The 24,322-nt window shown below is 36.7% G+C and overlaps 1 protein-coding gene across 1 annotated transcript in view; it reads left to right on the top strand.

Moving 5' to 3' along the window:
* The window catches only part of MAGT1 (magnesium transporter 1), a 48,200-nt gene extending 25,102 nt beyond the window's left edge, over positions 1-23,098 (top strand). The window contains exons 4-10 of the mRNA XM_040265656.1: positions 4,592-4,732; positions 5,483-5,623; positions 6,125-6,214; positions 6,869-6,932; positions 14,658-14,732; positions 19,702-19,792; positions 21,059-23,098. Coding sequence (XP_040121590.1) covers positions 4,592-4,732; positions 5,483-5,623; positions 6,125-6,214; positions 6,869-6,932; positions 14,658-14,732; positions 19,702-19,792; positions 21,059-21,074 — 618 coding nt within the window. The 3' untranslated portion in view covers positions 21,075-23,098. The remainder of the gene's footprint in view (positions 1-4,591; positions 4,733-5,482; positions 5,624-6,124; positions 6,215-6,868; positions 6,933-14,657; positions 14,733-19,701; positions 19,793-21,058) is intronic.
* The last annotated feature ends 1,224 nt before the right edge of the window (positions 23,099-24,322 follow it).

The following is a 24,322-nucleotide window of genomic DNA, read 5'->3' on the forward strand; positions in this document are numbered from 1 at the left end:
CTCAAGACCCTGCTTTTAGTTCTTTTAGATTTAAACCCACAAGTGGAATTACTAGATCATATGGTAGTTCTATTTTTCATTTTTTTAGTAACATTCATATTGTTTTCCATAGCAGCTGCACCATTTTGCATTATTTTCTATTTTTTGATAGTAGTTATCCTAATGAGTGTGAGATGGTGTCTCATTGTGGTTTTGATTTGTAATTCTTTAATGATTAGATGTAGAATATCTTTTCATGTGCTTGTTGGCAATTTGTATATCTTTTTTGAGAAATGTCTATCCATATCTGTTGCCCAATTTAAAAAGATTATTTGTTTATTTTTAGTTATGATGGGTCTTCATTGCTTTGTGTGGGCTTTCTCTAGTTGCAGTGAATGGGGCCTACTCTTTGTTGTGATGTGTGGATTTCTCATTGTGGTGCTTCTCATTGCAGAGCACAGGCTCTAGGCACATGGGCTTTAGTAGTTGTAGCACATGGGCTCAGTAGTTGTGGCTCCGAGGTTCTAGAGCACTGGCTCAATAGTTTTGGCTCATGGGCTTAGTTGCTCCGTGGCATGTGGAACTTCCCATATCAGGAATCAAACCTGTGTTCCCTGCATTACAAGGCAAATTCTTATCTACTGTGCCACCAGGGAAGTCCCTTTGTCCAACTTTTATTTTCCTGTGCCCAATTTTTAATAAATGTGTTTTTTAGTTGTAGTTCTTTATGTTGTCTCAATATTAGCCCCTTATCAGATATATTATTTTTTTCCCATTGCTTTTTCACTGTTTATTGTGTCTATAGACTACAAAATACTTTTAAAGAGCTGATTTGGTGTAAAGATGTTATACTAGTAATCATGGAAATACAAACTATAATAATGGTGTTATTATATAAATTATATAGTATATAAATGTTGTTATATAATTATATGTATTATATAAGTTAAATTATATATATTATATATATTATATACATTATTACAATATTTACCCATTAGATCAACTTTTGGCAAGAACGTAAGGAAACATACCTTCCTGTGTTGCTGGGTAGGAGTGTAAATTGGTACAGACACTTTTGAAGGCATGTTGGCTCTATCCATCTTCATTTAAAATGTTTCTGCTCTATGAACTAATTATTCCATTTCTAGAGAAACATTCTCACATATATACAGGAAAATATGTACATGACTATTTATTAAAACATCCTTTTTAATTGGGAAAAAAGGAAAAACCTAAATTGCCAACAATAGCATAATTACTTAATAAACTATGAGAGCATACATATATATGTGTATATATATGTATGTATACCAACCTCAACATATATATATATAAATGTGCTGTGCTTAGTCACACAGTTGTGTCCAACTCTTTGTGACCCCATGGACTGTAGCCCTCCAGGCTCCTCTGTCCATGGGGATTCTCCAGGCAAGAATGTTGGAATGGGTTGCCATGCCCTCCTCCAGGGGATCTTCCCAACCCAGGGATTGAACCCAGGTCTCCTGCATTGCAGGCGGATCCTTTTGCCATCCATATTATATGGGGCTTCCCTGGTGTGTGTGTGTGTGTATATATATATATATATACACACACACACTGTTATGGATAGATCTCAAACATGGTTGAATAAAAAAAGCAAAATGAAATGTAGAATATTTCAGTTAATGTGATACCATTTTTGTTAAATAAGGCAGACACAAAACATTATATTTTCTGCTGGTATATACACATGTATGTGAATAAATTCAGAAAGGTCTATAAATGGTAATAGTGGCTGGCAGAATGAACTGGAGTTGGTCCGTATAACCCTGTAATTTTTTGTTTTTAATTTCATACAGGAAATGGATTTCATATATTACATAGGTCTTTTATACACATATGTATATATGTATATTTTAAATCCAAAGGTGGTATAGTAGTCTCCGCTTATCCACAGGGGATACATTCTAAGACTCTGAAACTGCAAATAGTACTGAACCCTATATGTAACTATATTTTTTCCTATACATACATATGTACATACCTACCTATGATAAAGTTTAACTTATAAATTAAGCACAGGAAGTGTAGCAATAATAATAACAAAATAGAAGAATTAAAACAATATATGCTCAGATGGTAAAGAAGGTGCTTGCACTGCAAGAGACCCAGGTTTCATCCCTTGGTTGGGAAAATCCCCTGGAGAAGGGAATGACAACCTACTCCAGTATTATTCTTGCCTGGGAAATCCCAAGGACAGAGGAGCGTGATGGTCTACAGTCCATGGGGTCGTAAAGAGTCTGGATGACTGAGCGACTAACAGATTCACTGTAATGAAAATTATGTGAGTGTGGTCTCTCTCACAATATCTTATTATACAAATTTATCTTTTCTATCTTGATTAAGCACATATCACTTACCGTAATTTTTGCAGTGGAACAGCAAAGTTAGCAGATCACGAAGATAGCAACCTCAGCAAGTGATTTTTTTTCTGTCCTTATTGAGAGCTTTCACCTTTCCACTTAAAGGAAGCATATGGCTTCTCTTTGGCATATCTCATTGCCAGCATCACTACTCCTGTGTTTTGGGGCATTATTAAGTAAAATAAGGGTTACTTGAGTACAAGCATTGTGATATCACAACAGTTGATCTGTAAACCAAGACAGCTACTAAGTGACTAATGGGTGGGATATGCTGGACAAAGGGATCATTCACATCCTGGGTAAGATGGTGAGAGATTTCATCACACTCCTCAGAATGGCTGCAATTTAAAATTTTTGAATTGTTTATTTCTGGAATTCTCCACTTAGTATTTTCAGACTGCAGTTGACCACGGATAACTTAAACTTTAGAAAGTGAAACTGTGGACAAGTGGGGACCACCATATAAATAAACAACTATTGAAGAGTTTGGCCTAAAATTTGAGAAGCACTTTGGCGGCATGAACACTATTCAGGTCTTAGTTTTGTGGACTCAAACTGAATTTTTAACAGCGTAGCCAGAATTTATCTAGCTCTGCAGACTTTGTGTACACTCGCCAAACCATAAAAATCCATGGACATTGGTAACCAAAGAGCTAATTTTTAAATTCACTAATTCAGCATCTTTTACTGCCAAGAAGGCCAAACTAATCATATACCTAATCGGTATACCCTCTCCCCTTATAGGAAAGTTTAAAAAAAACTACTTTTAGAAGGGTTACTCTTAAGTATAGAATCAAAGCAAGGGAGTGGGTTATTTTATTGGTTGATGTCTTTAAAGTGAAAGTGAAGTCGCTCAGTCATGTCCAACTCTTTGCGACCCTGTGGACTGTAGCCTACCAGGCTCCTCATCCATGACATTCCCCAGGCAAGAGTACTGGAGTGGGTTGCCATTTCCTTCTTCAGGGGATCTTCCCAACCCCGGAATTGAACCTGGGTCTCCCACATTGGAGGCAGACGCTTTAACCTCTGAGCCACCAGGGAAGCCCAAAATATTTCTTTGAGCCCCTTTTTGTTGGGGGGGTGGCAAGAATACTGGAGTGGGTTGCCATTCCCTTCTCCAGGAGATCTTCCCGATCCAGGGATTGAACCTGGGTCTCCCACACTGTAGGCAGACGCTTTACCATCTGAGCCACCAGGGAAGTCTTTAAGTTATAGTTATTTTATACAAGCCAATCTCTGTTAAAGGGTTACCTGCTGAGGGTACCTGAATGCTTGCATCTGTTGGTGACCATCTTTTCCCTGGACTTAACATTTTCTATTTTCTGCAAGTATTATCACATCAGGAAAGATACAATGCAAATGAGTAGGTCATAGATTCTTTACCTTAGCAATTCCAGTGTTATCTTAAGAATACTATGGTCTCATGACAGAGAAATGTTATGCTTATCACTAAATACTTATGAACCTTTTAGAATTGACTATTTCTGCCGATTGGTTACCATTTTGTATTGGTTTTCCCTACAATAGAGTACTCTCTTACCTGATCTTCTTTCCTCTACATTGAGAATGTGCTCTATTTGAAGCTTACCTAAGCTGCTGCTGCTGCTGCTAAGTCACTTTAGTGGTGTCCAACTCTGGGCAACTCCCTAGATGGCAGCCCACCAGGCTCCCCCCGTCCCTGGGATTCTCCAGGCAAGAACACTGGAATGGGTTGCCATTTCCTTCTCCAATGCATGAAAATGAAAAGTGAAAGTGAAGTTGCTCAGTCATGTCCAACTCTTTGTGACCCCACCAACTGCAGCCTACCAGGCTTCTCTGTCCATGGGATTTTCCAGGCAAGAGTACTGGAGTGGGGTGCCATTGCCTTCTCCTATTACCTAAGCTACATGAGACAATTTTAGTTCTCATAAATATATTCTTTTTTTGCATAATCTCTGAACAGATTAAAGTAATTGTGGTATGGGAAATTTTCCATTTTAAAGGTTTCTTAGCTAGGAATTTATATTTTGTCAGTAAAGTGTACTAGTTAAGGTCACAAGCAGCCTTGGGTTTGACTCTTGGATCACTTACCACTTTCCTTAGATGAATCACTTAACCCACCTAAACCTGGGCTTATTTGTCTTTGTAAAATGCCTAAATTTCAAGATATTTGCTGTTAAGATTATTTTTTTGGTAATTTGTATTCTCATGGACTACTTTTTATTCAGCTAAACATGAATTCAGCTCCAACTTTCATCAACTTTCCTGCAAAAGGAAAGCCCAAGCGGGGTGATACATATGAGTTGCAGGTGCGTGGATTTTCAGCTGAGCAGATTGCCCGGTGGATTGCTGACAGAACTGATGTCAATGTAAGTTTCCTTGCTTTGTAGAAAGTTACTTTGTCATTATCCATTTATTCTTCTGGGCGGTCCTAATTGGTCTCATCCTTATATCACTGAGATGGTGATAGTTTGTCAGTCCCTTTATAAGTAGCATTTAACAGAATCATCCTGATGAAAGAGTGACTAAAACATACTCTATTACTTAGTCAATTCAGCATGGAAACCACTCTTTCATCCTCATTAAATCCATGGAGTATCTAGTTGTACTTGGCAATACTTAGTATTACTTAGTAATACTTAGGAAATACTTAGTAATACTTCTTAATCTAAAAGATGTATATGTGTGCTCAGTCACTTCAGTCATGTCCAGCTCTTTGCAACACCATGGACTGTAGCCCACCAGGCTCCCCTGCCCATGGGATTCTCCAGGCAGGAATACTGGAGTGGGTTGCCGTTTCCTCCTCCAGGGGATCTTTACAACCCAGGGATCAAACCTTTGTCTCCTGCATCTCCTGCCTTGGCAGGTGGATTCTTTACCATTAGCGCCACCTGGGAATTCCCTAAAAGATGTTATGTTGTGGTTAAAAAGAATATTGCATCCATACCGTTTTAGGATACATTGTAGGCTATTTTAATTAGGATGAAAAGAAAAAGTGTAATTTTTTCATGGAAGTAACCACACTAATTTTGATTGTTTTCATTTCAGATTATTTTGATCTATATACTTAATGAATAAATTTCATATTTTAAAAAATGTTTTTCTCTCCTTTTCATTAGATTAGAGTAATTAGACCCCCAAATTATGCTGGTCCCCTTATGTTGGGATTGCTTTTGGCTGTTATTGGTGGACTTGTGTATCTTCGAAGGAGCAATATGGAATTTCTCTTTAATAAAACTGGATGGGCTTTTGCTGCTCTGGTGAGTGAATGTTGGAAGAAAAATTGTTTAGATAAAACTCCTAATATTACATTGTTAGGTGGCATTTTGTTTCTTTCTTACCTGTGGGAAAAGATTTTATATATTGATATTTTTATTTTTTACCTTAAAATCAGTTTGCTTCCTCCATTATCTCATTAGTATGGCAAGAGCTTGAAGGAACTCCTTGTACCTAGTTTTTATTCAACCTGAAAGACTGTCACCCCTATGAAAATCTCCATTCTTTAAATTCTTCTAAAAGGCTTTTCAGTATTCAATTTTAAACTTGTATCAGTTTATTTGTAGTTTTAAAACAGTGCTTTCCTTTCAAAGTAGATATTGATTCTTGTGATCCTTATGATGAAATATAAGCTTTTTTGTCATTTATGGAAAATTTTTTTTCATGTATTACTTGAGAGGATATACTTTTCATATACCTGTTAATTTAATTAAAGTGGGACCATACCATATTATATGAGTATTTCATTATTTTTTGTTTCCTAGTGTTTTGTGCTTGCTATGACATCTGGTCAAATGTGGAACCATATAAGAGGACCACCGTATGCTCATAAGAATCCCCACACAGGACATGTGGTAAGGGAAGTCCAGAATTTCTTTACATTATATACCAAAGTTAACCTTAATGATTAATATCCTGTTAGATTAGTGCTAGTATATGAAGGAACTCGATTTAGTTTTGACTTTTCAATCGCTCTGTATTAATGAACTTCAATTGCTAAAAAGACTATGCCATACTCTTAAAAGGGGGAAGTTTTTTTTTTAATCCCTTTTGATGAGTTCTTTTGAGTAAACTGGCTAAGAATGAAAGTCAGTCTTCAACTAAATAGAATAATTGATCAAGTACTTGACCATTTACTGTTTCTAGGCAATGTACTAGGTATTATTAGATAGAGTGATATGAAAAATGTAGTCCCTGTTTTCATGGAGTTTATATTATTTTACCTCATGGTCTTGTACACTAAAATACTAGTTTTCTCATTTGTTGAAAACATAGTATAAGTATAATGAATAAGTACAAATAAATATAAGTATGAATAAATAATAAATAACACAGAGATAGCATTTATTTTAGTCAAACTTTTTACAGGTGAATTCTACAGATCCAATGTTTACATACATCAGATGAATTAATAATTTCATAGTGTTTAAAAATAGCCAATTTTAGGATTAATTACCAAATTTTAACATTTATTTAAAGATTAAATTTTGTCTTTTTTTTCCCCCCAGAATTATATCCATGGAAGCAGCCAAGCTCAATTTGTAGCTGAAACACACATTGTTCTTCTGTTCAGTATCCTCTTTATAATAAGTTCTTGGTGCCACATTTTAATTTGTCTATTTTCTCACATTCCAGTATTTTCTCTGTAGCGTTTGGTTGAGGTTGCTGACTTATTAATGCAAGTCTTAATATCTTTGGAATTATATTACTCTATCACTTGCCCTAGCCCGATCAACTGAAGACCTCTAGGGACAAACCTGCAGTCTGATAAAGCCAAGTTTATTGGATCATTGCTACAAGGGAGACTAAATCAGAGGAACCATGGGATTTCTTACCTAAGGAAAGATAAGAGTTGTTATAGGACTTAAGGAAAGATAGTGCTTAGATGAAATGTAAATGAAGCAATGTTTTGATGAGCTCAAAGCAAAGCCAGGCTAAGTGTAAAGAGGTCAGTGTCAAGTCTGGACTGAAGTGGATCCAGAATTTTGTTTCCTAGAAACTACAAAGTTCAGATAAATGTACACTTTATTTTCAGAAACTCCTTTTTTGAAGCTCTGTCACTTTGGTTCTGAATTGAGGCTACTTAGAAATTGTACTTGTAGATCGAGTGACTTAAATCCTCCAGGTAAGAATGGAATATTTCCTTCTTATTTATGTAGTTTGAATCAGTTTATTATTTTAGATTACAGTGTTCCTCATTGAGTAGGAAAGCAGTAGTTACTCAAAGATGGAGTTTGTTTTGACATTTACAGCTGCAGCATGTCCTAGGGAGAAATATTATTTCCTGTGAACTATGCAGCTACTTTATATGTGTGTTTTCCTGTCCTCTGTCCCATAGGACAGATTTTTACTTTCTCACATTTGAAAATAGATGTCTCTGTAAGCTGCAAGGGTAGATAACAGTGATATCAGATGGGTAAGAGTATACATTTCTTAGTATTACTGAGTATAGTTTACCTACCTGAATGCATAAGCAGTGACTCTGTGAAACAAATCAACAAGGTGAACAGATGTAATGTTCTTTTAGGTTGTGCTTCTCAGGCAAGGAGTCCTGATATTAACATACTGAAATCAGTTGTAGCCCAGACGGTTAGAGAATCTGCTCAGTGGCTTGATGGTAATGTCATTTGCCCTCCTTTGTGTCATCTGGATGATTTAGAGGAATTCCATATTTTGTAGTTATAGATATACTTTTCATACAGTTTAGTTTTTTAATGTATTATAAGCATTTACTAAATTGTGTATGGCCTCCGTAGTTACGAAAATGCATGATAATTACAGAAAAATAAGAAAATATAAGCAAAGAAAAGGAAAATAGTCACCATTAGTAAATGTCCTCCAGGGGATCTTCCCAACCCAGGAATCAAACCCAGGTCTCTCACATTATGGGTAGATTCTTTACTATCTGAGCCACCAGGGAAGTCCATAATAGATATGTCATAATTCAGTTATTCTCTATTGGTGAATATTGCAAAAAATATTTTCTTGCACATAAAAATAATTGATGGACTTCCCTGGCAGTTCAGTGGTTAAGACTCTATGCTTCCATTGCAGGGGGCACAGGCTCCATCCCTGACCAGGAAACTAAGATCCCACATGCCTCACAGCACAGCCACCCCCCAATAGAGGGTAGGGAAATACATATGTGCCAGAAATACATATGTACTCTGCTACCCCTGGCAAATCCTAATTATTGTTATGTATTATTTTTTAAAACTGCTCTTTCAGTAAGCAAAGAAATTGTTTAAATATAGTTTGGACAATAATAATCAAAGTAACTTAAACATTTCTTTAGAATTCTGTAATTATGCTTCATTTTATACAAATATCTTTGTCTTTATCATCTATGATACACTTTATTTTACTGGCTCTTTTATTTTTACTTTTTATTGAGGTATCGTTGATTTACAATACTTTGTTGGTTTCAGGTATACAGAGAGTGATTCATGTTTTTTTAGGTTATATTCCATTATAGGTTATTACAGGATATTGAATATAATAAATCCTTGTTGTTTATCTATTTTATAGATAGTAGTTTGTATTTGTTAATCCTGTACCCCTAATTTCTCCTTCCCTCCCTCTCCCCTTTCATAATGAAGTTTGTTTTCTATGCCTATGAGCCTGTTTCTGTTTCATACATGGATTTATATATATATTATGTACCATGCTCATGCTTAGTTGCTCAGTTGTTTGTGACTCTTTTTGCGACCCCACGGACTGTAGCCCACCAGGCTCCTCTGTCCATGGGATTCTCCAGGCAGGAATACTGGATTGGGTAGCCATTCCATTCTCCAGAAGATCTTCTTGATCCAGAGATTGAACCTGGATCTCCTGCATTGCAGGCAGATTCTTTACTATCTGAGTCACCAGGGAAGCCCTTTTTATGTGTATCTATCTATCTATCTATCTATCTATATGTATTTGTATATGTGCATATACTCCCCTCCCCCACATTTTGTGATTTTGATGTCCTGTTTTACATCTTCATGCTTATCCTTTTACTGTTTATTTTAGTTATAATCACTTTTACAATTTTTAAATTGTTTTTTAAATCTATTTGCTGGTTTATTTAAGTGATCTTAAATCCTTCTATATATTTGCCTTTCTTAATGTGGCTTTTTCCCTTTCCCATATATACTTGCTTCTTTTCTATTTAGAGAAGACATGTTAATATTTCTTTTAGGATAGGTTTAGTATTGCTGAATTATTTTAGCTTTCACTTGTCTGAGAAATTGTTTCTCTCTCCTTCTATTCTAAATGACAATCTTGCTGAGTATTGTACCCTAGGTTTCAGGTTTTTCCCTCACAGTACTTTGAATATATCATCCCACTCCCTTCTAGCAGTGTTTCTACAAAGAAATCAGCTGATAGCCTTATTGGCATTCTCTTGTAACTGACTCTCTTTTTCCCTCTAGCTGCCTTTAGAATCTTCTCTTTATCTAGTTCCTTGTTATAATGATCTGCATTTCTATCCATCATCTTTCTTAAATCAGTTCTTTTTATTACCACCTTTTTGAACTCGGGGTCTAGTAGACTGGTGAGCTCTATTTCATTATTTTTTCTTTCAGGGGATTTCTGCTGTTCTTTAATTGGAAGTAGTTCCTCTGCCTTGGGTTTTTTGTATGTGTGTGTGTGTGTGTGTGTGTGTGTGTGTGTGTGTGTGTGTGTTTTGGCCGCACTTGCTGCATGCAGGATCTTAGTTCCCTGGCTAGGGATCAAACCTGTGCCCCCTGAAGTAGAAATTTGAAGTCTTAACCATTGGAATGTGCCTTTTCATTTTACTTATCTTTCTCTGTCTCTATGACTTCAGGAGAAAAAATTATCTACTGTGATGTTAAAGGGGTGTTTTTAAGTGGGAGCATCCCTGTATAGACTGAGTATGTTCAGTGTTTCTGCTACAAGATAGTTTTGGTATGGACGCCAGCTACGTCTTTCCTCAGGGTGTGCTGGCCATGGTCCCCTTGATAGGGGATGTGATTGGTGTTGGAGTATCTGGAGCCTGTGCTAGACTGAGGTGGAGCTTCCTCCCTGCTCTGTGGTTGTCACTGTCCTGTCAGGGATAGGGTCTCCTCCTCAGTTGTTGGAGTAGAAGCCCTGAAGGTCAGGTTCAATCAGGCTCCATTGCCCTTGAATGCATGCCCTGCCCCAGAAGAAGTGATTGCTAAAGCAAGTGAGGCCTGCGCAGTCACAGAGGACTTATATGCTGTCTGTGTAAGTGTCTATGGTTCCACTCAGAAGCAGCAAAAGATTGTGTCCCTTGGTTGTGTTTGTCCCAGATCTAGTGCAAGGCTGTGGTGAGGAATAGGCTGGGGACTGGGGCATTGTGGCTACAGGAATTGAGATGGCTGCACTGCCACAAGAGATCTGGGCTACCTCTGTGGCAGTCTTCTCCCAGGACCTGTCTGTCTCAGATCAAGAGCTAAGCTGGGGTGTGGAGTGGGTAGAGGCTGAGCGCAGCTGGGATAGAACCACTGTGTACACCCAGACCACACCCCAGCCCCTCCAGTCTGTCCTACCTGAGTCCTGTCCCTGAGTCTTTCTGCTTGGTATTTCAGCACTTAGCTGCTGCCTGTTACCACCCCAGGCAACCTGATATGTCTCTGTATAGTTAGACCTAGCCTTTGCCCAGGTCTCACGCCAGGCTGTGGTGTGGAGTGAGCACAGCCAGGGTCTTCTTTGCCCCTTCAGTTTGGAGTCGTGGTTAGGTGACAGCCAGCAGTGCAAGGCTCTGTCCGCTCTCCCATCATGTGTGTGCTCCTTGCAAGTAGAGTCTAGGCTCCTCTTGCCCTTTTGTCTGTCCCAGTGGATTTCCCAGAAGGCAAGGACTGGGATACTCAGATTGTGGCTCCACCTGTTTGCCCACCCGAGTGAAGATCTGCCTGCGTGGACCTTCTCTTCCTTACAGATCCCTCTGAGGTGGGTAGGTCCTAAGCTGACACTGCTGGTTACATGGAGATCTTTCTTGCAGTTTTGGTTGTATAGGATTTCTTCTACCAGTATCCAGTTGGTTTTCCATGAGAATTATTCCAGTATAGATGTGTTTTTGGCATGTGTGTTGTGGAGAGGTGAGCTCTACATTCTCCTTCCTACTCTGCCACCTTGAACCACAAATCTACTAGCTTGTTTAATAGCCTAGTTCCTGTTTGTTATGTAATAACACCTCCTCTATTTTCTATTCAGTTCTCTCAGGGTAAGATGATTATGTAATTATTTACTATTTGTTGTTTGTATCCCCTCCTAGAGTGTAAACTTGTTCAAGGAATGGTCTATATTTCCTCTAACTTTGTAACTCCAACTAATAGTGCCTGCCTATAATAGACAGTAAAAGTTTAAAGAGTCTATAAATGAAATAAAGCAATACATATGGAAGTACATCATAGCTCTTCATAGCTAAGAACAACAGCACACAAAAACCTTGATGGTATAGTGTAAGATGGGAAGCTCTAGACCATGATACAGAAGCAAACTAGTCCAAAAACAAGTCTCGACCATTAATCAGAGTGTCTATGGCCAGAACCTTTAGAAATGATCAATCTCCATGCATGTGTGTGTATTAGTAGCTCAGTGGTGTCCAACTCTGTGATGCCCACCAGGCTCCTCTGTCCATGGGGATTATCCAGGCAAGAATACTGGAGTGGGTTGTCATGCCCTCCTCCAGGGGATCTTCCCAACCCAGAGATCAAACCCAGGTCTCCCACATTGCAGGCAAATTCTTTACCAGCTGAGCCACCAGGGAAGCCCAAGAATACCACAGTGGGTAGCCTATCCCTTCTCCAGGCCATCTTCCCAACCCAGGAATCGACCTGGGGTCTCCTGCATTGTAGGCAGATTCTTAACCAGCTGAGCTACCAGGGAAGCCCATCTTTATGCGTACCTGCATGCAGGTATGCATCAGTTCAGTTCAATTCAATTCAGTTGCTCAGTCGTGTCCGACTCTTTGCGACCCCATGAATCGCAGCACGCCAGGCCTCCCTGTCCATCACCAACTCCCGGAGTTTACCCAAACTCATGTCCATCGAGTCGGTGATGCCATCCAGCCATCTCATCCTCTGTAGTCCCCTTGTCCTCCTGCCCCCAATCCCTCCCAGCACCAGGGTCTTTTTCAATGAGTCAACTCTTTGCATCAGGTGGCCAAAGTATTGGAGTTTCAGCTTCAGCATCAGTCCTTCCAGTGAACACCCAGGACTGACCTCCTTTAGGATGGACTGGTTGGATCTCCTTGCGGTCCAGGGGACTCTCAAGAGTCTTCTCCAACACCACAGTTCAAAAGCATCAATTCTTCAGCGCTCAGCTTTCTTTATAGTCCAACTCTCACATCCATACATGACCACTGGAAAAACCATAGCCTTGACTAGACGGACCTTTTTTGGCAAAGTAATGTCTCTGCTTTTTAACATGCTGTCTAGGTTAGTCATCGGAGAAGGCAATGGCACCCCACTCCAGTACTCTTGCCTGGAAAATCCCATGGACGGAGGAGCCTGGAAGGCTGCAGTCCATGGGGTTGCGAAGAGTCGGACACGACTGAGCGACTTCACTTTCACTTTTCACTTTCATACATTGGAGAAGGAAATGGCAACCCACTCCAGTGTTCTTGCCTGGAGAATCCCAGGGGCGGAGCCTGGTAGGCTGCTGTCTATGGGGTCGCACAGAGTCGGACACGACTGAAGCGACTTAGCAGCAGCAGCAGCAGCAGCTAGGTTAGTCATAGCTTTCCTTCCAAGGATTAAGCATCTGTTAATTGCATGGCTGCAATCACCATCTGCAGTGATTTTGGAGCCCAAAATAATAAAGTCATCACTGTATGCATAGGTGTATAATATACAGAATACTAGTAAGGTGTATAATAAAGAATCCTAGTAAGAAAAAAGATCACTGAAAAAAACAAATTAGCTAAGCAACAAAACCATGAATGAGTATCATCCCTAAAAAGAGACTATTAAGAAGAGTGTGTTAAATGGTAATGAAAGGATGAACAGACAAATTTAGAGCCAATTATAAATTCAGGCCTTATCTGAATACCTATTTTTCCCTTTCTGCTTATTTTTACCTACATGAGATAGCATACAATGTACATGTGTATATGAATAATTAATATGAGCATTTAAAATTGATCTTTGTATTCACCAAACTGCAGGGTAAATCTCTCTTTTCTACTTGAACACATTCTATTTTGTTTCAGAATTTGATTTTTCTTATTTTACTGTTCAACCAAGCTATGTACTACCTATTTGCAAGAGTACATCTATTTTGTATTTATGTAGCTTCTATATTAAGGTGAATAAAAGTGAAGTCATGGCTCATAGGATTTTCTTTTTTTATTAAAATAGGACAATTTAAGTAGTTTAGTAGTAATTTGTGCTTTGAGGTTAATTGTTGAAATTCTAAAAAATATTTGTTACATTATTTTTCAAATAAAAGTTAGTTGCTGTTCTCTCTAAATCATGTACATTTCAAATGTGTTCTTTTTTGGCAAGTAGTTGAAATATTCAAAATGGCTACTTAATTTATTTTAATGTATACAAAATTGACTCAGTAATTGGAAGAATGTTTCAGAAGTTTATTTCAAAGTACAATTTTAGAGGAAAACTCATGTTTTATCTATAAGTTATATTGGGACATTTGTTTAAAATATCAGTTTTTATTTGTACAAATGAAATAATTTTCTAACCTTAATTTTTTTTATTATATTTTCATAGTAAATGTCATACTATATAGGCACATGATTACTTGGTTATGGGGAGGATAAATTGGAAGATTGGGATTGACATATACACACTACTATATATAAAATAGATAATAGGGACCTACTGTGTAGCACTGTATGGGCTTCCCTGGTGGCTCAGCTGGTAAAGAATCTGCCTGCAATAAAAGGAGACCTGGGTTTGATCTCTGGGTTGGGAAGATCCCCTGGAGAAGGGAAAGGCTACCCACTCCAGTATTCTGGCCTGGAGAATTCCATGGACTATACAGTCCACGGGGTCACAAAGAAGCCGACGTGACTGAGGGACTTTCACTTTCACTGTATAGCACAGAGAGCTCAATGTCCTGTAGTGGCCTATATGCGAAAAAAGAATCTGAAAGAGAGTGGATATATGTATAACAGATTCACTTTGCTGCATACCTGAAAGTAACACAACATTGTAAATCAGTTCTACCCGAATACAATTTTTTTAATTACTTAGTTATAATTTTTGTAATTGAAGGTTTATATATTTATTCATTCTATATTATTCTAGGAATATTAAAGTTTGTGTTATTTCTCTCTGTGAATTTTTCCTTAAAATTTTCCTTTCTAAGATGGTGGGGTTACCTTAGGGATGGTGCTTTTATGTGAAGCTGCTACATCTGACATGGATATTGGAAAGCGAAAGAGTAAGTCATATCATATGCCAAGATGTAGCAGTTCTGCCTTTATACAGAAAAAAGCAATGTCCTCTTAATCACTTCTCCTCTTAGTTATATTATTTTACTTCACTATTATAAAAGTAATATGTGCTCATTGTAGAAAGTGTTGGAGGAAATAAGAGAATGAAACATTTGGAGGGAGAGTTACCCATTATTCCACCATTAAAAAGCTAATAATTTTAACATTGTAATACAAGTTTCTTCCATTTCTAAAAACATCTTTTCAACTGTATGTATAATATTTTGAATCTTATACCCCCTTTTTTAATTGGAGTTAAAATATTTCACTAATATTTTGCCACACATAGTTTTTAATTTATTGTTTATGCTATTTACTTAACCATTCTGGTTTTGTTAAACATTTAGTTTTTTCCTTTCATTATAATGAATAGTTATTTAGTGATTATTATGGTATATATTAAACTTTATCCTCTTTTCATATTAATTCCTTAAAGTAGCATGACTGTGGGTCCTGTGTATGAGTATTTTCAGTTATCTTGATGTTTTAAGCTGATGATGCCAAATTCTTTACCCAAATGTTTAAAAGTTTAGATTCCTACCAGTGACATTTCAGAATGCTTGTTTTCACTGTAACTTTTTATCAACATTAGAGAACTTTATTTAAAATGTGTATGTAAGTGCGTATTTGCTAATCAGATAAAGGGGAGATGTTATATTATTTTGTACTTCTTTGTTTATTACTGTAGTTGAATATTTTCTTAGATGTTTATTAGCTGTTTTGTTTTCCTTTGTCTAAAATACCTTTTTGTCTTTTGCCATTTATGTATTAGAATGTTACTCCTTTTCCTATTGGTTTGCATGGACTTTTTATATATTAGAATTTTCATATGCTAATATTTGTTACAAAGAAATGCTAACAATGTACTTTACTTAACATGAAATCAGTTTGAGTTTTTATTTTATGGTTAAAGAGTTAAATGTCATCAAAATTAACCTAGGTTAATAAATCTATCTACTTTTTCCTTCTAGAAAAAAAGATGATATTGGATTTTAAATTTGGAAGATAATTTTTCTGTTGCATTGAAATGAAGTTTTACATATTAGAAAAATAGAGCTAATGTAGCAATTTTTTATCCAGTCAATATACATACTTTAATTCATGACTTTTGAAAAAATGCCTATTTCAGTATTCATTTTTGGAGAAAGGCCATCTGGGTACTACTGCAATGCTGGGATGAATTTAAGTTGTAAAACATTTTGGTGACATATATTAAGTTAGTCACAATTTGATCTATTTATAAGATTCTAATCTAATGAGATGATCACAAATATTAATAATAAATATTTCTTTAGCACTTATGTATCAAGAACTTTCCTAAGCACTTTTAGATATGTGAAAAAATTAGAACACAAATATATACTCGGGGTTAAGCTATATATACATGTATATGTGCATTTGATTAGGAAGAAAAAAAGACTTCTACAAAGAGCATGTGTTAATACTCATAAAAAATTGTTTAAGATTTAAATTTTTGGCCCCTAATCATATTGTGTGAGAATTGTAAAGGGAAAATGGATTATTCTCTAAGTATAACAAAACTAAAAATTGTCTTTAGTATTGTCCAATAAATATGTTTCCCTGGAACTTCCATGCTTTTCCACACCTACCTCTCTGCTTCTTAGCCAGTCTTAGTCCAAGGATTTAAAAATCCTCATGTTATGGGAATCATACTTGAGCATTGTAGGGTCATCGTCTAGGGTTAAGATTGGTAACTGCTATGCTGAACCAGAGCATGTGGGATTAATGGAGAGAGCTATGAATTTAGGGCTAGGAGTCAGGGGTTTTTTTTCCCCTCATAATTCAAATAAGGAATCTGTGTTGAAGGATTTCCTCATACAAGCAGTGTTCATGAATAAAGTACTTTCAACTAGGGCTGTCAGAATGATATTACCAGATGTCTTTAAGTCAATATTTGTCAATAATACAATAAGGCCATACATAATAAGGACTTAACAGAAGTTTAAAAAGTGAGTTATATTAAAGCAATTATCCTTTGATTAAAAAACAAATTGTTTTAAAAGAGTGAGTTATTTTCTTGTTAGTTGTAAAACAGTGTTTCTAACACTAAATTCTGTGGTGATGTTTAATGGAATTCATTATTTCACACAATTAAATTACACAAATATGTAAATATTATAGTGTTCAGTTCAGTACAGTTGCTCAGTCATGTCCGACCCTCTGCTACTCCATGGACTGCAGCACACCAGCCTTCCCTGTCCATCACCATCTCCCAGAACTTGCTCAAATTTATGTCCATTGAGTCTGTGATGCCATCCAGCCATCTCATCTTCTGTCATCCCCTTCTCCTCCTGCCATCAATCTTTCCCAGCATCAGGGTCTTTTCCAGTGAGTCAGTTCTTCACATCACATGGCCAAAATATTGGAGCTTCCACCTCAGTCCTTCCAATGAATATTCATGACTGATTTCCTTTAGGATTGACTGGTTAGATCTTGCATTCCAAGGGACTCTCAAGAGTCCTCCAACACCACAGTTCAGAAGCATCAATTCTTTGGCCCTCAGCTTTCTTTATAGTCCAACTCTCACATCCATACATGACTAGTGGGAAAATCATACCTTTGACTAGATGGACCTTTGTTGGCAAAGTAATGTCTCTGTTTTAATGTGCTGTCTAGGTTGGTCATAGCTTTTCTTCCAAGGAGCAAGTGTCTTAATTTCATGGCTGCAGTCACAATCTGCAGTGATTTTGGAGCCCAAGAAAGTAAAGGCCTGTCACTATCTCCATTGTTTCCCCATCTATTTGCCATGAAGTGATGGAACTGGATGTTCTTCTGTGTATTCTTGCCACCTCTTATTATCTTCTGCTTCTGTTAGGTCCATAAGGTTTCTGTCCATAATTGTGCCCATCTTTACATGAAATGTTCCCTTGGCAGCTCTAATTTTCTTAAAGAGATCTTTAGTCTTTCCCATTCTTTTTCCTCTATTTCTTTGCACTGATTGCTGAGGAAGGCTTTCTTAATCTCTCTTTGCTATTTGGAACTCTGCATTCAGTGGGTGTATCTTTCCTTTTCTCCTTTTCCTTTAGCTTCTCTTCTTTTCTCAGCTATTTGTAAAGGCCTCCTCAGACAACCATTTTGCCTTTTTACATTTGTTTTCTTGGGGATGGTCTTGATCACTGCCTCCTGTACATTGTCACAAACCTCTGTCCATAGTTCTTCAGGCACTCTATCAGATCTTATCCCTTGAATCTATTTCTTACTTCCGCTGTATAAATTGTAAGGGATTTGACTTACATCATACCTGGATGGTCTAGTGGTTTTCCCTACTTTCTTCAGTTTAAGTCTGAATTTGGCAATAAGGAGTTCATGATCTGCACCACAGTCTGCTCCCAGTCTTCTTTTTGCTGACTTTATAGAGTTTCTCCATCTTTGGCTGCAAAGAATATAGTCAATCTGATTTTGTTATTGACCATCTGGTGATGTCAATGTGTAGAGTTTTCTCTTCTATTGTTGGAAGAGGGTATTTGCTATGACCAGTGCGCTCCCTTGGCAGAACTCTTTTAGCCTTTGCCTTGCTTCATTTTGTACTCCAAGACCAAACTTGCCTGTTACTCCAGGTGATTCTTGACTTCCTACTTTTGCATTCCAGTCCCCTATGATGAAAAGGGCATCTTTTTTGGTATTAGTTCTAGAAGATCTTATAGATCCTCATAGAACTGTTCAACTTCAGCTTCTTCAGCATTAGTGGTTGGGGCATAGACTTGGATTACTATGATACCGAATGGTTTGCCTTGGAGATGAACAGAGATCATTCTTTCATTTTTGAGATTGCACGCAAGTACTGCATTTGAGACTTTTTTGTTGACTATGAGGGCTACTCCATTTCTTATAAGGGATTCTTGCACCCACAGTAGTAGATATAATGGTCATCTGAATTAAATTTGCCTTTTCTGGTCCATTTTAGTTCACTTATTCCTAAAATGTCGCTGTTCACTGTTGCCATCTCCTGTTTGACCACTTCCAATTTGCCTTGATTCATGGACCTAACATTCCAGGTTTCTATGCAATATTGTTCTTTACAGCATTGGACTTTACTTCCATCACCAGTCACATCCACAACTGGAGTTGTGTTTGCTTTATCTCTTCATTGTTTCTGGCGTTATTTCTCCACTCTTCTCCAGTAGCATATTGGGCACCTACCAACCTGGGGAGTTCATCTTTCAGTGTCATAATCTTTTTGTCTTTTCATACTGTCTATGGGGTTCTCAAGGCAAGAATACTGAAGTGGTTTGTCATTTCCTTCTCCAGTGGACCACATTTCGTCAGAACTCTCCACCATGACCTGTCCATCTTGGTTGGCCCTACTCAGCATGGCTAATAGTTTCATTGAGTTAGACAAGGCTGTGGTCCATGTGATCAGTTTGGTTAGTTTTCTGGATTGTGGTTTTCATTCTGTCTGTCCTCTGATGAATAAGGATAAGAGGCTTCCCGAAGCTTCCTGATGGGAGAGACTGACTTTGGGGGAAACTGGGTCTTGTTCTGATGGATAGGGCTAGTAAATCTTTAATCATGTTTTCTGTTGATGGGTGGGGCTGTGTTTCCTTACTGTTGTTTGAGGCCAGACTGTCAACTGTGCCTCCACTGGAGACTCCTGGACACTCACAGGCAAGTCTGATTCAGTCTCTTATGAGGACACTGCTTTCTTCTGGCTCCTGGTGTGCACAAGGTTTTGTTTGTGCCCTCCAAGAGTCTGCTCCATTATAGTATAATAAAGCAAATTAAAGGTGAAGTCAGACTCCTGAAGATATAAGAATGGAAATGAAATTTGTTGTAGTTTAGATTTACCAGTAGATATAGCCCTTGCATTTTACTCTTAGAAGTGTAGCCTAAAATTTATGTTCTTACTGTTCACTATGTTTAACATGCTCATTTTACTCTCCTTTTATTTTTCTGCAGTAATGTGTGTGGCTGGTATTGGACTTGTTGTATTATTCTTCAGTTGGATGCTCTCTATTTTCAGATCTAAGTATCATGGATATCCATATAGGTATTATTTTTCATTTGTATAGTGATTACCTATGCTTTCAATGATTAGAGTTGATGAGCTTTATAATTTTTTTACTTTACCTCCAGATTACTCTAGCTTCTGACATAGAGCTAGGCTTTAATTGAGGTATGTTGCATATAGAAATTATAATAATTATGATATAGTGAATAAAACTATGTGATTTCTCAGGAAAATCATTCAGGACTATTCTGACATCACTTAATTTAACCTAGAAATCTATCAAACACATAATGATTAGAACATTTTATACCCTCACACAGTTCCTTATTTGCATACTTTACATCTTTTTGAGGACAAATTATGTTTTTAATGTTTTTTCCAAAACTTCTCACTCTACTTTTCAGGCTGTTTAGGTAGAATAAACAGAACATTTGAATTGAATCCAATTTGTAGACTGTAGAATAAGAAAGAGTGTTTAAGAAGGTCTAATTGACTTGAAATATTCTTAGTGATCTCTAAAGCTCAGAGAAGAAATTATTCTCCTAGTTATAACTTCTTGATTTTATTCTGTTAATAGCCAAAAGAAATGTACCTGTACACAACAGGCAATATCATGAGTTAGTTTTATAATCTGAGTGCCATTTACTACAATTCTTGTTTTAATACAACATTGCCCTGTTTTATAAAGGACCATGAACACTAACGTAAAGTATATCAAGTGATATTTTTAAGACACAAATTCATTTTTCGTATTTTCAACAGAAGTTTTTAGTAGATAATTTTGAATAACTCCCTGGCCAGTTCATTATATTGTAACATTTCTAAATGTAGTTTAATCACTGAACAACTTAAATTAATCTCCTTTTGCATTTCTTGCAAACTTGTTTAATTCTAAAGATTTAAAACTATTAGAACTTTGATCCTTGACTAATAATACTCCAGCTCTATATTTTATTCTTCTGTCTACATGTATTTTAAAATAATTTATCCCCTATAGAATACTAACTGGGATGCAAGGGTAATCTTTCTGGTACTTCTATTACTTATTTGATCACTATGGTTGATTCAGTTATTAATTGGTATCTCTTCAGGAGATATTTTAATTTGAGGTTATTTCTACTTCCTTTTCTCCTAAGACTACCTCAGCATCTCAGTGTCTCTTACTTTTTGTTATTGGTACTCAAAGTTTATTATACATGTACCCAGATGTTCTTTGATCTGATATGATAAAATCAAGATATTTATTAGAGGTAAAGACTGTTTTTCTTTGAGATATTAATAGACTGGTATATATTTTTGTTTCAGCTTTCTGATGAGTTAAAAAGGATTCCGGAAATATGTAGACACTGGAGTAATGGAAATTAAAAAATGAAAAATGTGTGTGAAAAGAAGAATGCAATTAATGTATTTTGGATTACCTCTTTTTTTTCCACGTGATTAAAATAGTTGATCATTTAACCAAAGAAGATGTATAGTGCCTTAACAAGCAATTTTCATGAAGTATTTGGATACAATTCTTCTCTTAACCTTCCCTTCCCAGTAAACTTTCTGAAACATTTAATTTAGTGGAATTTTATAAAAATTTTAAAACTACTACATTTTAATTAGAACAAGGTTCAAAACTGTGTTGCTTAACTTTTGGCCATGTGGTTTTTTTTATCTTATCCAAAGGTAGTTGGGACTGGTGACCAGGTGTTCTTGCATATGCCTGTTACTGATAACAGCATCAGGAATCCATTCTTAGCTTTTCCATTGTTGCATGGATGTGTATACTTCACACACCTTTCCTTTTGAGCAGAGAAATCATATATGCTATGTGTCTTCTGAAAATGGAACACCATTCTTCAGAGTACACATCTAGACTTTAGAAAAAGATCACTAGCCAGTCCTCCATCTTCCCTCCTGAAATTCTGTGCAGACTATGTTTCTTGGTAGCTGTAGACATTAAGAAGTACTCCTAAATATGGGATTATGATTTCTTTATGAGTGTGGTGTTAGCTGCCTGTATTTGGAACGATTTCAGGCTCATTCTGTTTCCCTAATTTATTTAAGATGGGCCCCTCTCTAATAAAAATGTAGCTTAGTATTAAAATCAGTGTAAATTTAGAATGGACCAAAATGTTTCTGCAACTCAGAGATGATCACTTATTTCATTTTACCTAAGAGAAAAAAATGGATTTATCTGGTTAAATCAATTTCTGTATTACAGTGACAGCATATTAACCCTTGTATTTAGGAAAAGGACTCCATTAGAGTCCTGGGAAAATAAAATGATGAAACATTAAGTTGTTGCTTATGAATAGAAAGTAAATTTTTCTTGTAAACTGTTCTGTTTTCTTGCTATTATTTTAACCTTTGTCTTCTCACTTTATGTGGAGAAACAAAGTAATAATTTGAAGTTGTTCTATTTGAATTTGATCTTTTTTCTGTCAGTGAAAATAACCATATGTGCTAACCAAATTTCTGTGAAGAATGAAAGTTGATGGTTATCAGTAGATATAGCTATAATCTCCTCTATGGCTGTAAAGAGTATCTAGAAATGCCACTATTCTAGAAATATGCAAATTCCAATTGTGAAAAATTTTTAAGAAATCTTAGAAGTATTACATTAAGATAATATTGTGACTGCCTGCTACTATTTACCATCTAATAACTTTCCCTCATGGTCTAGAAATCTTACATAATAGATGTTTGAAGAAAGAGATGAATATAGTTGCCTAAGAAGAAATGTTCTATGTGGGGCTTTTTGTTTTTTTTTGTTGTTTGTTTGTTTTGTTTTTAAAGTAGATTTGGTGGGTGAGGTGATATTTACTCTCTACTGGAGCCCATTTTTGTTACTCCACTGTAAATTGCTTGATTCTGGATTCCTTATCTGCTGTTTTTGTACTTGTCTCAGGCCAAATAAATTTACGCTGTGATTCTTATGAGACTTGTATGAATATGCCCTGTTTTGTACAGACTAACCAGGGGAATATTACTACCATGTAACCTATAGCTCCAGATAATTTGCATTGAGCATTGAAGAATGACAGTTCTTTGTATTTTTTGTGTCTCTCTGAAGAACACATTCTTCTTCTTTAAGGAGAGAAGTTGTGTTCTGGCTAAACTTTGTAGAGGGCAGATTTACTATACTTAGAATAGTGTTACTTTTGTGGAAATGTTGAAAGTAGCTTTCATCTGAAGTGCCTTAAGTAGATTCTTAAATTTACTTTTCTAGTATTGATTTAAATATTATTTGTTATGCATTTTAAAATACTATTCAAAATTATACATTGTAGTGGCTGAGATAACCAAATGTCTGGCTGTTTGCTTTTTGATCATATCAATAAACTTTTACAATCTAAATTCTGAGTTTTTGGTAAACATCTAAAGAAGGGTGAATTGAAAACACTACACTAGAAGTATAATATAAGGATATTCCATTTTGAAATTATAATTAAATTTACTATTATCCTAATGGCAGTAAATTTGGTAGGCCAATTTACTTAGGCATTTCTCCATTTAAATAAGTTCTTCCAGGATTCTATTCATTATCCTTTGTTAATGCTGTCACCCTCTAGATTAGTCACAACAATCAAGATATGTAAATGAATGACTGTTTTCAACGGTTTGTTACATTTTGTCCTCGTCAGTAAATATTGTGACTAGGTAACAGAATGGGAAAGACTAGAGATCTCTTCAAGAAAATTAGAGATACCAAGGGAACAATTCCTGCAAAGATGAGCTCAATAAAAGATAGAAATGGTATGGACCTAACAGAAGCAGAAAATATAAAGAAGAGGTGGCAAGAACACAGAGGAACTGTATAAAAAAGATCTTCATGACCCAGATAATCACGAAGGTGCGATCACTCACACTCACCTGGAGCCGGACATCCTGGATTGTGAGGTCAGGTGGGCCTTAGCAAGCATCACTACGAACAAAGCTAGTGGAGATGATGGAATTCCAGTTGAGCTATTTCAAAACCCAAAAGATGATGCTGTGAAAGTGCTGCACTCACTATGCCAGCAAATTTGGAAAACTCAGCAGTGGCCACAGGACTGGAAAAGGTCAGTTTTCATTCCAATCCCAAAGAAAGGCAAGGCCAAAGAATGCTCAAATTACTGCACAGTAGCACTCCTCTCACATGCTAGTAAAGTGATGCTCAAAATTCTCCAAGCCAGACTTCAGCAAGATGTGAACAGTGAACTTCCAGATGTTCAAGCTGGTTTAGAAAAGGCAGAGGAACCAGAAATCAAATTGCCAACATCCTCTGGATCATGGAAAAAGCAAGAGAGTTCCAGAAAAACATCTATTTCTGCTTTATTGACTATGCCAAAGCCTTTGACTGTGGGGATCACAATAAACTGTAGAAAATTCTCAAAGAGATGGGAATACCAGACCACCTGATCTTCCTCTTGAGAAACCTATATGCAGGTCAGGAAGCAACAGTTAGAACTGGACATGGAACAACAGACTGGTTCCAAATAGGAAAAGGAGTATGGCAAGGCTGTATATTGTCACCCTGCTTCTTTAACTTATATGCAGAGCACATCATGAGAAACGCTGGGCTGGAGGAAGCACAAGCTG

The sequence above is a fragment of the Oryx dammah genome, unplaced genomic scaffold (genome assembly GCF_014754425.2).
Source record: "Oryx dammah isolate SB20612 unplaced genomic scaffold, SCBI_Odam_1.1 HiC_scaffold_23, whole genome shotgun sequence".
Lineage (NCBI taxonomy): Eukaryota > Metazoa > Chordata > Mammalia > Artiodactyla > Bovidae > Oryx > Oryx dammah.